This window comes from Quercus suber, unplaced genomic scaffold (genome assembly GCF_002906115.3).
Source record: "Quercus suber isolate HL8 unplaced genomic scaffold, Cork oak 2.0 scaffold_24, whole genome shotgun sequence".
NCBI lineage: Eukaryota > Viridiplantae > Streptophyta > Magnoliopsida > Fagales > Fagaceae > Quercus > Quercus suber.
The window spans coordinates 1,978,937-1,994,878 of NW_027069489.1; the positions used below are offsets into that span (position 1 = coordinate 1,978,937).

Consider the following 15,942-nt stretch of genomic DNA (forward strand, 5'->3'; position numbering starts at 1 on the left):
TGCAATCATAAATAGCATCTCTTAAAAGTCATTCCCTCACATGCTGGATAACTATATAGGATGATTAATTCCCCCTAACATCCCTAAAAAAAAAAAATTTCCTCCCCAATAAGTTATTATTGATGATAATTTAAAAAGTTAGATCATTTTGCATTCATTTTTTGTTTGGACTCTTTCTAATTTTGCCTTAATAGAATGCATATATACAGGGGAGGAGCCACGTTGTCCCTTGGGGGGGTTGTGGCCCCTGCCAAAAAAAAAAAAAAAAAAAAAAATCCATTAGAGTATGTAAGAAAATTGATTAGGCCCCCCCAATGTTTGACATCCGGCCCCCCCATATCTCCTTATTCTCCCAGCTAAAAGCCTTTAGTTTTAGGCCTCTATTCTCCCAGTTTTAGTTTTAGGCCTCTTATACTCCAAATAAAACAAAAAGTTGGCCCACTTACATTTAAATACTCAAAATCCAAACACAAAAACAATAAAATTTCACTTTCTCCATCTCAAAAACCCACCCACGGAATCCTTTTTTTTTTTTTTCCCCTTCTGTGATACACTTTCACTTCCCACTAGTACCGCCTACTAGCCCCCAAAACTCAACATTAGTCCTCTAGTTCGGGAAAAAAAAAATCCTAACCAATTTTTTCTTTCTTCTTGCTTTCTAAAACAAATCACTCAGCATATTTTATTATCAAATTTCAGGATTTGGAACTTGGTGACTACCTTGTGAGTTTTCTTCTCTTATTTAAGCACTAGACCTTCATCTCTTTAGACTCTTTTTACTGCTCAGCTTAGCCCTCCTCTCAAACTTATTCATCACAATCCCAAAAAAAGAAAAAAAAAAAAACTAACCATTATTTTCTTTCTTCTTGCTTTCTTAAAATAAATCATCTAGAGCAGGGGCCTAGCCAGAGGGTGAGTTTTCAGTTTTCGCTTCATCTCTTTTTAGTGTTTTTTTTTTCTCAATTATCTACACTTAAATATTGACATGATCTTTAATTTTTCATAGATTTTTAGAGAAATATATGATTGAAGGCATGGGCATGGGGAGGTTATTTGTGATGAGTCTTGAAGGGAAGATAAAGTTTGCACTTTGTGAAGATAAAGTTCCTTAGGTAAATTTTTTTTGATTTATTAACTATTTTTGATTAGTTAGATATCATGTGGCAGTGAGTGTTGTTAAATTGTTTGGTTTATGTCGTGTACTTGTGTGTTTAATTTTTGCTTTTGTTTGAGGGGTTATTCTTAATTAAAAAAAAAATTAAAATATAGGAAAATTTGAATAATAGGAATGATGATGGGCTGACTGTTTAAATTATAGTGGAAATTTTATTTTTTTTTCTTGAATATGTATAACATCCATATAATTAAGTAACAATTTCTAATTAAGATTTTATTTTTTAAATTCTTTTTAGGTTAATTTTTGAGTCATATTCTTAAAGCTAAAAAAATTATGATCAAATGAAAAACAATTGATGCATTTTTAAAGGAAAAAGATGTTAGCAATTCAAAATTTAGGACACCTGTGGCTGTAGAAATAAATGTTGATATTTCAATGCCTGATGAACACCCCTCCAAATGTTCAAGAATTCAATCTGAAGAGATAGATCGTGATCTAGGATCACGTAAACAAATATGTGAATTTCCTATCAACAAACAAGATGAAATCCAACGAGCTTATTTTAAAGAAGGTCCATATCAACCTAAATATATAGGCTATCCATACAATGATGATAATCATCGTTGACAAAAATCGGCCCCCCCATATAAAAAATCCTAACTACGCCCCTGCATATATATGATAGCCCAACAATAATAACATCCTTTAAAGCACCTCATATTTGTGGTTTGAACTCATCTCCCACTTCTCTCACTATTTACTTATTAAAAAAAAAAAAAACATATATTATTCAGCCGAAAAAAAAAAAAAAGACAAGAACTAAATCATCCTTGAGTTGAGTGAATAAAATCCAAGTGGGCTTCCTATCAAAAAAAAAAAAAATCCAAGTGGGCCTGAATTGTCAGCCGACTATGACAAGCCCAGGTCCATCACATCTTCTCCCCCAAACGCTGTCGTTTTAAAACCCATTTCACCGTCAATTTGGAGGGAATTCTCTACCTTGTTTCCCTCCAAACCAAAAACCCCCTCTGCTTTCTTTTCTTCTCACATCAAACACTGAAACGCCACTCCACTCCACCGACGTCGTTTTGGTTCCTGCCAGTGGCACAAACGGTAATTATCTACTCATTTCTTTGCCATCTTTATATACTAGTATTATAGTTCTTGTTCAGTGATTATCTTGTGTTCTTAGTGCATTGGAATTTTCAATTGATCCAAATTTGGCCTAAAGATAAAAAATTGTTACAATCAAAATACATGGTTTTTTTTTTGGAATATCCGTTCTTTTCTTGATTTTGGTAATAATGTTAGAAATGTAAACAAGACCTAGGAAAAAAAAATTGAAAATTTAATGGGGTAATAATGTTAAAATGTAAACATTATACTTTCTGGAATAGTTCATGTTCATAGCTACAACAACAACAAACAAAGCCTTAGTTCTAAAATTTTGGGGTCAACTATGGATTCTGGACAGATTAGTTAAGGTTGGCCATACGTTTGTGAAGTAACTTATAAGAAACTTATGGCATGTTTGGATGTTTAAAAAAGGAGGGGGAGTAGAGTAGAGGGAGGGAGAGTAATGCAATTACCTTGTTTGGAAGTTTTTTAAAGAATGAGGGGGAGGGGTTTGGGGGAGTTTGGAGGGGTTTAGACTCCCTCTAGCCCCCCAATTTTAATTCCCCCAAATTGGAGAGATTTGGAGGGGGAGTAGAGTACATAAACTATTAACCAAGTAAATTACCTAATTTACCCTTATTATATTAACAAAATTACACAAGGGGAAGGACTAATTACTCCCTTCCCCCTTACTAATTTTAAAAACATCCAAATAAGGTGGAGGTGAATCATTCTCCTCTACTCTCCTCCCCACTACTCCCCTTCCCTCTACTCCCCTCTACTCTCCTCCCTCTCTAAACTTCCAAACAAGCCATTATATTTTTGGCTGACTATTTGTATCTCACTATGTTCTTAATACTGTATTTATTATATTAGGAATTGTTCAAACTATGGATGGAAGTGGTCTTACTCAACAACCCAAAAAACCGAAGCTAAATGAAGAACAAGACGTTGTTGACAGGAACATCAAATGCTTACATAATTTACTGGAGGAGATTCTTCGATACATCCTATCCCTACTTCCAACAAAAGGTGCTATTAGGACTAGCGTACTTTGCAAGAGGTGGGAATACCTCTGGACCTCCATTCCCAATCTTGATTTTAAAGGGTCGGGGCTGGCTAAGAGAAATCAATTCATGAATTTTGTGGAAAGAGTGCTTCTTCTTCGCGACTCGTCTGATATAAATAAATTCAGTCTCTCTTGTGATGTGCTACGTGATGCATCTCATGTAAGTGCGTGGATCTCTGCCGCAGTAAGGCGTAATGTTCAACAGCTGTATATTGGCCTTTACAATCTCAGAGAACCATTTTCATTGCCTCATAGCTTGTTTACTTGTATGACACTGACAGAGTTACAACTTGAAATGCCTTGTATCCTCAAACTTCCTCCTACAATTTGCTTCACAAATCTCAAGAACTTAAATTTTAGCTATGTTACATTTACGAAAGAGCACTCAACCGAGAAGCTTTTTTCTGGGCTGCCAGTCCTTGAGGAGTTGGAATTAGAGAATTGCTACTGGGTGAATCTTAAAGGTTGTGAGTATTTCTGCTCCAAAGCTTCTTTCAACTCGTATAGTTGAAGATAGGGAAAATCAGAATGATGAAAATGGTTGTAAGGTCATGATTTCTGGAGTTAGCCTCAAATACTTTTGTTATCTTGGTGAATTCTACAATGAATACCATGTACGCAACTCACCCTCACTTGTAGAGGCATCAGTTTTTTCTAGTTGATTTAATGAGAGAAAAAGACAAATTGCCCACCACATGTATATGCTTCTTACTGGGTTCTCTAGTGTAAAAAAACTAACACTTGCATTCTATGCTGTTGAGGTAGGCTTTCTTCTCTCTTTATAAGCTTGTTTATTGTTTTCTTTTGTTTATTTTTATTTTTTATTTTTAACTGTATCAAGTGTTTAATTCCTCCTTTGCATTGCTTGCGTAATTATGTATCATTTACATTAAATTGGAAAAGGTAACTGATTAAAGGTTGAGGCTAATGTCAGAATAGCATTTTGTGCTTTCATGTTTGTTGAGTTTTGAATCTCGTGATGCATGTTTGAAGAATATTCTTATGGATGAGGAAATTTTACACATAATGAGTCTTGATCCCTGAGTCCTGAACAATTAATTATATGCGAATAAAACTTACCTAAGTTTAAACACTATGTTTAACACTTGAACAAACATTTCATCATATAGTAATAAAAAAAAAAAAATTCTTAACTTTTGCTTACAAGCCACTGCCTTTGTTGGTATCTAAGCCAAAATCCCATATAAAAGTTTAATATGCCATTTAAAACTTGGAATATTATTGAACATAAAAGAGAAATTCAGAAAGGAAGAACAAAAGAGATTATAATGGTGCAGTCATTAAGACCTACATCCACAACATCAAACGTCAAATGGCTATATCTTTCATTCACTTGATTTATAACACATTACAAGGCAATCCATACTTGTAATGGAATTTCCAAAATTTGAAAAAAGCTCAACTATAAATTTATTACATGTATATTTTGAGTTGAGAAAAAAAAAAAAAAAAAAAAATCCATTAGAGTATGTAAGAAAATTGATTAGGCCCCCCCAATGTTTGACATCCGGCCCCCCCATATCTTCTTATTCTCCTAGCTAAAAGCCTTTAGTTTTAGGCCTCTATTCTCCCAGTTTTAGTTTTAGGCCTCTATTCTTCTAGCTTTAGTTTTAGGCCTCTTATACTCCAAATAAAACAAAAAGTTGGCCCACCTATATTTAAATACTCAAAATCCAAACACAAAAACAATAAAATTTCACTTTCTCCATCTCAAAAACCCACCCACGGAATCCTTTTTTTTTTTTTTTTCCCCTTCTGTGATACACTTTCACTTCCCACTAGTACCGCCTACCAGCCCCCAAAACTCAACATCAGTCCTCTAGTTCGGGAAAAAAAAAAAAATCCTAACCAATTTTTTCTTTCTTCTTGCTTTCTAAAACAAATCACTTAGCATATTTTATTATCAAATTTCAGGATTTGGAACTTGGTGACTACCTTGTGAGTTTTCTTCTCTTATTTAAGCACTAGACCTTCGTCTCTTTAGACTCTTTTTACTGCTCAGCTCAGCCCTCCTCTCAAACTTATTCATCACAATCCCAAAAAAGAAAAAAAAAAACTAACCATTATTTTCTTTCTTCTTGCTTTCTTAAAATAAATCATCTAGAGCAGGGGCCTAGCCAGAGGGTGAGTTTTCAGTTTCCGCTTCATCTCTTTTTAGTATTTTTTTTTTTCTCAATTATCTACACTTAAATATTGACATGATCTTTAATTTTTCATAGATTTTTAGAGAAATATATAGTTGAAGGCATGGGCATGGGGAGGTTATTTGTGATGATTTTTGATTAGTTAGATATCATGTGGCAGTGAGTGTTGTTAAATTGTTTGGTTTATGTTGTGTACTTGTGTGTTTAATTTTTGCTTTTGTTTGAGGGGTTATTCTTAATTAAAAAAAAAATTAAAATATAGGAAAATTTGAATAATAGGAATGATGATGGGCTGACTGTTTAAATTATAGTGGAAATTTTATTTTTTTTCTTGAATATGTATAACATCCATATAATTAAGTAACAATTTCTAATTAAGATTTTTGTAGGGACCCAATTTGAATTGCGTGTTGGATTTCAGCCCAATAAGCCCAAACAATAAATTTATAGAGAGTGGGTTGACAGGCTTAGGCGCTGGCCGTCGATCACCACGCTCAAACTTTTTCTTATAAAAAAGGCTAAGTGTTTCCTTACAAATAGGGGAATGCTCCTCGGCCATAGGCCGAGGAGGCCTTCAGGCTTTTTCTCCCTCTTTCTGGCTTTACTAGCTCTTCTTTTATAGTTTTCATCTTCCTATCTCCTGCTTCCATCTGTTGATCGTCTATTTGCTTTTCTTCTGGTTGTCCGTCCCATCAGAGGCCTTATCGGCACTCAAGTGGCTCACTCTAACCAACGTTATCCTGCCAAGGGGTTACCTCCCCATTAATGCGGCCAGGGGGGTTGGNGGGTGTCAAGAAATCTTTACCTCTCTAGAGGATGTCTATGAGATATTAAGACTTCCCCTGTTTGGAGATGGTGAAGTGGTCAATATTTTTTTGTCTCCTAATGAAGCTCAAGTTGTGAAATTCTTGAATATGCAATGAAGAAGACCCTGAAGAAACCAGTTTTGAAGGCGGTAAGAAAAGGAAAACCCCCAGTGAGAAAGTACCATAAGACACTAGTGTTAGTGGGGACAAAAGATCCAGAGCCAACTTTTGGGGGTGGATCAGGTACTTTTGGAGGGAGTATGCTAATGGCATGTATAAGGAAGCCAATACAGATTCTTTAAAGGAAGGCACTGACTTTGTTGTAGGAGAAGGTAACTCAAGCCCTTATGAACTTGAAGTTTTTATTTCTTTCTTATTATCTCGCCATCTATTTGAGGGTTATCCTAATGAGAAGATTTTAAGTAGGCATTTCCCTCTAGCTGTTAAATTAGCCAAAGGACATTCCTTTCCCCTTGCTCCCTACTTTTTAGGAACTCTGTATTCTCATCTAGATCATTTTACTTTTGACTTGCAATGCTCATGGGATAGATTTCATGTAGAAACCTTTATACTTGTTGCATTTTTACAAATATGGTTGTGGGAATATTTTAGGAATTATGCCCCTGTCCCTAGAGGTTTAAGCTCTTATAAAATCAGTCTGCCACCACCCCAAGGGTTGCCACGTTCTTGGTGTTGGAGTAAGGTGGTGGTGTCTGCAGACAGTTTCCTTAACAAAGTGTTGGATGAACCTACTGATTGGACAGCCAGACCCTACTCTACCTTGAAGCATGGGGTTCCTCCATTGTTCACTTCTCTAGACAGTGTCCCTGTTTCTCGTTACAGGGATACTCCTTGGGCTGAAGAAGAACTTTCTTTTGTTGCTTGTGCCTTTCCTTTTCACCTCCAAGCACGTTTTCAAGAAGAATATGAAACCCAAGCTTATAATCCCCATAGGTTTTCCCGCCAATTTGGTTTTGACCAAGGTGTGTTGGGGCACTTCTCTACTTTAGTCTTGCCTGCTATAGTGGCTTCCTTAGGCTTTAAAAGGAAAACCTCATCAAGATATTGGTATCAAGTCCTGAAATCCCTTTTACCTCCCCCACTAGAGCTGGACTACTTTTACCCAAGTTCAAGTCATGGTGGTCTGATATTAGGAAGCATGTTAGGAATTTTGAAGAGAGTGGCCAACAGGTAGATTCCCATTTGTCTTCAAACGATTTACTTTGAAGCTCCACCAAAGCCAAATTTCAAGCACTAGAAAAAAAGAGTGCAAAAGTTTCTTCTATAAAGAAACCTAAGGTACACAGTTTCTTTTCCATGATGACTTTGCTTTTGTAATATCTTCTTTAATCAATGGTATAAGTAACCTTTTCTTCCTTTCTCCCTTTTGACCTTTACAGGTTACAAAATCTGTTCCTCAGGCTCAAATCAAAACAAAAGTCATTCCTTCAACCCAAAGGCTTATGTGCAAGAAATGACTTCTGATGAGGAAACATAATCCAATGCTGAAAGGGGGATTCAAATCGAGTGTATGCCGAAAATCCACAGGAGAAAGAAGACTTTACAGAAGCTACTTCCAAGGACCAAGAGAGTGAAAGCACCAAGACAAACTCCGATCCACTGTTCTTATTTCTTTCTCCTGATCTGAGAGCAACATATTCTCAACTGCTCACAAAATATCTTGAGATGATGAAGTATACTGACAAGTGGGCACCGTCTCTTAGGGGCTTTCTTTGGGGCAAATTGGGTCTATAGTGTCCCAACTACAGTCAAAAGGCAAAGAGGATTGTTTGGCTCTTCCCTTTAATGACTTCTTTTCAACACTGAGTGAGGCTGAGGGCTTAAGTGTCAACATCGGCTAGCTAAAGAGCTGTGTCATTGCATTGAGGGACTTAAAGAAAGCAGGACTCTCTGTTTATGCTTCCTTGTCTTCGCTCTGTGAGTTGAGGGCTAAAGAAAGCTCTTGTATCAACAAAGCAAAGGAGATAAAGTTAGCTTCAGTGGTACATGGCACTTCAATCACTTATCTCTAGGAATCTATTAATAGACATCAAGTGGAATCGACATCCAAGCAAGAAGTCAGTTCTGCCTTTTAGGCTCAGTTAAAAGGTGTTATGGCAGAAAGCAATTCTTTGAGGAAAGAAATTGAAAAGTTGAAAGGCAAACTAGGAGCTCTAAGCCACCCAGATTTCTCTTTTGAAAACATTAATTCTCTCACAAACATTATTTAATTTTCAAGTTGTAATATTTTATGGTTTTGAAAGGCCACATGATTGTATTATAAACTTTACTATGCTTTATTCAATTAGGACATTAAACTTTGCATGCATTTCGTGAACAGTAGAATACGAAGTAAATGAATAGAAAGACTTTGTTTATAATGATATATATGTATTGTGGAACATAACATTAGTTTGACATCATGGAAACAAAAGGTATTTTTACAAGATTAAGCATAGTATTTCTTAAGGTGAGCTCCGCTAATGGGGCTATGCACCTTTATACCTGCCTGATCTTTTAGCCAATAATGTCCAGTTTGATGTGCTTCTTCCACTATGTAAGGTCCTCTCCACTTTGGAGAAAACTTGTATTTGACAGCTCCAGCCATTCCTCGTACATGAGGAGCAGTTTTCCAAACAAGTTCCCTCACTTGAAACCTTCTTTCTTTAACTTGGCCTTCATGCCTAGCCTTCATATTGGCCTGGTAAAGGTGGTTATGAGAGGCAACATTATCCCGCTTTTCTTCAACAATTTCCAAAGCAGCTTCTCTAGGTACTCCTGAAATCTTTGCTAGCTTCATTGTTGGCCTTACCAAATCTATTAAGATGACAGCTTCCATGCCATAGACTAGAGAAAATGGTGAAGCTCCTATAGCTTATGATTTGGCTATCCTATGAGCCCACAGGGCTGTAGAAAGCTCCTCTCTTCATCCCTTTCCATTCTCCTTAGTCATTTTTCCCAATATTTTCAACAATCTTTTGTTGAAGGCCTCAGCTTCATGTCATATGAGAAATGGAGTACCATTCTATTAAACGGCGTACGTCCTTATTCAGGAATGGTGTGTCATTGTCAAAAATAATTTTTCTTGGTACCCTAAAACGACATACTATATTCTCCCTCAATAAATTAGCCATTGAGCAACCTGTTGCTTTCTTCATGGCCACAGCTTCCACTCACTTAGTAAATAGCTCAATAACTACCAATATCCATGTACATCCCTCAAAAGAGGGATTTATAGGACCTATGAAATTCAACCCCAACTATGGAAAGGATATGGTGCTACAGTTGGATGGAGACTCTGATCGCTGGTGTGTATCTCATCCCCTCGCCTTTGGCATTCTTGACATTTCTTGGCAAAGTCTTGGGCATCTCTCTACATTATAGGCAATAGTATCCCTGGTGTAAAGCCATTTGTCATAGCCTTTCCCACCTGGGTGTCCTGCTGGCTCTTCTTCATGCAAATTTGAGAGAACGCCATTGGTCTCTTTAGTCCAAGGAAGCTTTTTTTGAATAATTTTCCCTCCACTACTTTGAATCTTGTCACATATCTCTTCAATTTTCTCTCTTCAACTGATCAACAGGTAGTACACCTTGTAAAAGGTATCTCAACTACGGATCCTACCAATCTTCCTCTAGTATCTCTCCATTAAGTATTTCTGCTTGATCTGGTGGAACAATGGAACAAGTCTTGCAACTCCTTTGCTTTTCCTTGGAATCGTTGGCCATTTCTAGCCAAAAGACCCCCAGCCTTTGCAATCTTCTGTACAAGCCGACATCAAGGTTTATCCTACTAATATCGTAGTGTAACTTGTGCAACTGTGTCAGCCCTTCCTGTCTTAAGACACACTTCATTAGCAACCCTTCTGCTCTTCTGAAAAACAAATCCCCATTGATCTTAAGGAAATCCTTCATATTTTATGGTAATTTTGACCCAACATACTTTCCTTGAGTCATTGCCTTCAACAAGGGTTCTTGCCAATCTCGAGGGAGGCACAGTTCATCATGGACCAGACCAAGTTGTTTCTCCACTCAAAGCGTCATCTTTTCTTTCTTTAACACGGGCTTAATGGCTAGGGTAACCAGCTAATCAACCAACTTGTTTTTATTCATGTTAATCACTTTGCATTCTATGGAGATAAAGTGTTTCATAAGCTCCTAGACTGTAGCTTTGTAAATAGCTAGGCTAGAATTCTTTATTCTATAGGTTTCCCCAACAACTTAATAACTAACTCAGAATCTCCAAAAACCTTCAACTTCTTTATGCCAAGTCTTTTGGCAGCCTTCAATCATACTAACAAGGCTGCATACTCTGCTTCATTATTAGAGTAGGGGAAACATTGCTTGTAAGCAAACATATGTTCCTTCCCTAGTGACTTCAATACCACTCCTATTCCTCCCCCTTAAGATGTGCACAAGCCATCAAAATGCATTGACCATTCTTGTTCCTCTGTCACCAAGACCTCCTGTTGGGGAAGTGAGAAATCACTTGTCCTAGGAAAGTTAGCTAGCAAGTTAGCCACTGTCTGGCCTCTGATGGCAATTGGTCTTATGCACTCGACATCAAGGCACGATGTTAGGATGGACCATTATGCCATTCTCCTTGACAATTGAGGGTAGGTTAAGAGATATTTCGCAGGATTGCTCTTGGTCACCAATTGTACATGATGCCCTAAGAAGTAATGATTGAACTTTGATACAGCAAAAGCTAAAGACAAACATACCTTCTCAGCAGTTGAGTATCTTAACTTTGGTCCCTTCATAAGCCTACTAATATAGCACACTAGCTTTTCCACCCCTTCTTGATCCTGAGCTAACAATGCTCTTAAAGATTGCTCTATGTTGGCTATATATAACAAAAGAGGTTTGCCAGGTAAAGGGGCCACCATTGTATAAGGATCCGCCAATATTGTCTAAACCTTCTTGAATGCCTTATATGAAGGCCACTCCCTTCTTAGTCTGCTCCACCAAAGGCTTTAGAATTTTAGCTAAACTCGGAATAAATAGTCTTAAGTAAGAAACTTTTCCCACAAAGCTTCTCAGCTCTTTCAAAGTTGTAAGGGGGCTAAGTGCAACTATTGCCTTGGCCTTTGTATGGTCCAAATCAGTCCCCCTATGATGGACAAGAAAACCCAAGAACTTCCTTGAGGATAGCCGAAAAGCACATTTAGAAGGGTTCATCCTCAAATTATGCTTTCTGCATCTTTCAAAGACCTGTCTTAAGTGCAATAAGTACTTAAATGGGTTCTTTGCCTTCACCACAAGATTATCAACATAATTTTCTACTTGTTTATGTAGCATATCACCAAAGATCAAAGTCATAGTTTTTTGGTAAGTAGCAATTGCATTCTTTAACCCGAAAGGCATCACCTTATAGAAGGAATTCCCAAAAGGTGTTCTAAAAGCAATTTTCTGGGTATCTGTTGGCTCCATAAAAATCTGATTGTACTCACTGTAGCCATCCATAAAGGAAAAGCGTTCATGACTAGCAGTTGCATCCACCAAAATATCAACATTGGGGAGTGGGAAATCATCTTTAGGACAAGCCTTATTGAGATCTCAAAAATCCACACAGATTCTTATCTAGCCGCCTTTTTCTTTAAAGGAACTATGTTAACCAACCAACTTGGTGTAAACACCGTATTTTGTACCCTAAGACTCAAGCCCCTGTTCCCCAATAATGCCTGAATTCCAAGGTCCAAGATTGGTTTATGGCCCAATTAAATGTTAAATTGACTTTAGAGGTGTTAAAATGGAAAATATAACTTTTAATGAGCAAATATCTATTTTTGGAAAATAAAGGCCAAAGAAAAATCACGGTTTGCATACACAAGCTAACGCTATGTATGCAAGCACAAGTCTGTATACACAGCTAGAGTTTAAAAGACATAAAAAGAAAAGTTTTCTACATTAAAGACTAAGGTTTGGAATGAATCCCACATCGTCTGGGAGCCATTCCAAACCCCCTATTTCTCAACTATATAAAGCCTTACACGATACCTTTTCAAAACACAGAAAATCTTAAGGGAAAACCTAAGATTCACTAAAAATAGTGAATAAAAAAAGGAGTTTTTCACAAAACATTCTCAAGTCAATTCTATTTGATAGGGGCCTTTTCTGGCCTTGATCCTTTGAGTTTAAGATTACTAATCACGTTTCTATTGATTTGTGAATAGATTGACTAAGGGGAACGATCAAAATCAAGCTTGAAAAACTTCTTGTTTGAGGTATTGAGCTTAACTCTTTCTTTTTCTTTTCCTTTTCTTTTCTGCCTTCTTGTGTTTATATTTATATATGTTTGTTTAGGTTTGTTTTATGATTTCTTTTTTTTTTTTTTTAAGCATGTTAGACTGTTAGATTTAAGCTTTCAAGTCTTGCTCTGTTTTTCTGCTTATCTGTTTTCTGGGTTAGGGTTCAAGTGTGTTTGCATACGCATACTTTTGTATGCACACGCATACTCGTGCACAAAAACCCTAATTTTGATTTTCCTGTTTCTTTTTCTTTTTTTTTTTTTTTTTTTTTACCTAATATGCCTCTGTTTTAACCTTTTTATATGCTTTTAAGTTTCTTTTTCTTTGTTCACATGTTTATTTGTCATTGCATGCTAGATTAGGGTTTATCTTTTTGTTCCTTAGTTTTAATGCCATGCCATTCATTCACATGTCCATTCATTGATGCCATAGGTGCTATGATGCAATGAGGTAAGTAAAGGTAAGTCATGCATTCACATGTACGTGCATATTGTTTGATAACATGGTTTGGTGATAAGCATGAATGTGTTTGATTGAACAACGTGTTCTTAATGATCTTCATGTTCCCAATGTGATCCTTTGATGTTTACAAGTTGCTACCTTTGATGAGATATATGATATGATGCTAGATGAATGTTAGTTGGATGATATGTATGATGATAACATACTAGGTTTTATGCTTTGATATGAGATACCATGATAGATGTATGCTAAGTTGATGAGATACCATGATAGATTGTATGCTAGTTTGATGAAATGCCATGATAGATGTATGCTAGGGTTGTATATGTGTGGGTTTGGTTTCTTATGCTTTATGGATGGATATATATGTTTTTTCGGATGATAATGCCATTTTGTATGCTTAGATGTATGCTATTATGTGTGTGTGATGTAGAATACAAGTATTGAACATGCTTTTAATAGGGTTAAGATATAAGACACAATGATGGGAGGTCAACCTTAGGGTTGGGCTGCCTAACACCTTCCCAAGAACATACCTAAACTTCGAACTCATACTCTGGTAGTAAAATCAATGGTCCATTCTCGAAAGGACGCTATATTCATGGTTCCTAGACCATATAACTAGTTGGCGACTCCGACACTTTCCGTTGTGTCCACACTTAGACATTCAATTTCTTCTATAAATCCCGCCTTCAAAAGCTTATTCACTTCAACTTTTATCTTTTCTCCAATATCTAAATGATATTTCGTTGATGGTTGCTTCACAGGCTTAGTATTAGGATTCACCTTTAACTAATGCGTTACCAAGTTCGAACTTGAACACGGCATTCCTTGATAATTCCAAGCGAAAAATCCTTGTATTCACTCAACAAGGTTATCAACTTTCTTCTTTCTTCTTCAGGAAATCTCTTGCTGATTTTGACCAACTTTTCTCCTCCTTCTCCATTGTTCAAATCAATCTTAACAAGCTCCTCTTGCATATTCTTGACAACATCATTCATGTATTCAAGAGCTTCTTTCACAGGTTCCTCAGCTATATGAACCTCTTTTGGCTATTGAGTCAAATTAGGGGGATCAAGCTCGCCATCCTCCTTATCCACTTCTTCTAACTGTCAAAACTCATATATCACCTTGCTATCAAGTCTGGTGATTCTCCATATCTTAGAAGGTCTTTTTGGATCTACAACCTCGCCATCATCTTCTTCCTTTCTTTGCAAAGCAATGGGGTTAAAGGGGAGAATTCTATTTTCCCCTTCGGCCTCATACTCCTAATATAGGGCCGACTCAACAAAATGAAGCTTTGCTATGTCAAAAGGCATCCAAGTGGCCTCAATGACCACTTGCCTATTCCTCTAGACAGCCTTTACACATTGATGATATGTGGAAGCCACATCTTTATACGGCTGAAGCCACGGACAGCCTAGAATGATGTGATAAGAAGCATTCCCCTCCATTATATGCATGAGAGTAGGTGCTTGAATTGGCTCAACCCTAAGTTCTAGAGACACATGACCTAGGGTACACTATTGCAAAGACCCTATCCTTGCTACCTAAAGTGGCTCTGGAATAATCCTTTCTCTTGAGATACCTAAAGCATTAAATGTTGGAAGAGGCAAGATGTTGGTGGACGTGCCAGTGTCTACCGAGGCCCTTTTGATTTAAGATGCTCCCAAAAAGGCAGTAAGATACAGAGGTCTATCGCTATCAACAACTCGGTTGGCCAAATCTTTATTTGAAAAGGAGATTGAGTTCTTCGCTTCCTAATATACCACCTGCATCAAACTTCCTTCAAAAGTTGCCACTTCTTGATTCCTTTCCATCACCTTAGTCAAAGTTTAGGCTGCTTCTCTCCTAGCCAATGGCCTAAGACCTATTCCTTCAAGAAAGGAATGTATCTTATCATCTTGCTGAATTCTTGTAACCATTTCTTCATCTTGTAAAGGCATAGGTGTTGAGCTATTGCTAGCCATATCCTAGACTTCTTCTTCCATAGGATCCTCACGACCCATGAAGAAGGTCATTGCCACCTTTAGCCTATGCATCCTTGGGTCCGCCCTCTTCCCACCTTTGATAACCAAATCACCTTTGGCTACCTGGTCATGGAAAATGTTCCTCAAGGCATAACAATCCATGGTATGGTGATCACACCTCCTGTGATACTTGTAGTAAAGTGGACCTCGTTTTTCAAGCAACACCACCACACCATCCTTTACCCAAGCTTCTAGGATGTTGTACAATTCTTTAGTAGAAACAGTAAAAGGAGGAGGAATACTACCTCTCTCCCTCTTCTTACCCTTGGTTGCCTTCTTGGGCTCCTCCACCACAGCAACTTCTACCTTCTTACCTTCTCTCCTCCAAGGCTTTCTAGGTGCATTTGTAGTCTGTGAAGTCAATCCCTTTGAAGGCTTCCTAACAGACATAATTGTTCTTCTTGAAGCTTCCACAAGCCTTGTAAAGCTGGAAATCTACAAATTCTCAAGATAGGGTATTCGTATAGCATACCAAAGATACAAACATGCACTAGCCTTTCCTCCTCCACAAGGTCATAACATAGCAAAGAGAGGACTCTGAACTTGCGAATATACTCTAATAACCCTTCAAACACCCTTTGCTTTTCTTGTTGTAGATCTGACAACATAAACTTCTCTTCCAAAGCAAAGAACTTCTTCATGAACTACATTACCATATCATTCCAACTCAGAACTAACCCTGGTGCAAGGCTAGTGTATCAAGTAAAAGCACGACCTTCTAGTGACTTGGAAAACTCCTTGAGCCTTAACTCATGATCATAGGAATAAGCCATCAATTCATCTACGTACCGCCTGATGTGTTCCTTGGCATTCCCTGCCATGCCATCATACTTAGGGAAGATGGGAGGAGTATAGTTGGCAGGATAAGGCTTACCAGCTACTTCCTCAGAATAGGGAGGCCTAGTATCAATATAAATAGTACTCTTTGC

The 15,942-nt window shown here is 37.3% G+C and overlaps 1 protein-coding gene across 1 annotated transcript; it reads left to right on the top strand.

Annotated features, from left to right (window-relative positions):
* The first annotated feature begins 3,123 nt into the window (after positions 1–3,123).
* On the top strand, positions 3,124–3,813 carry LOC112010860 (FBD-associated F-box protein At5g56370). Its single transcript, XM_024043230.2, has one exon. It carries the CDS (start codon positions 3,124–3,126, stop codon positions 3,811–3,813), a length of 690 nt encoding a protein of 229 aa, XP_023898998.2.
* The last annotated feature ends 12,129 nt before the right edge of the window (positions 3,814–15,942 follow it).

Bases quoted from the DNA above. Each gene is read 5' to 3' on its own strand.
- LOC112010860 (XM_024043230.2), top strand. From the start codon at position 3,124: ATGGATGGAAGTGGTCTTACTCAACAACCCAAAAAACCGAAGCTAAAT.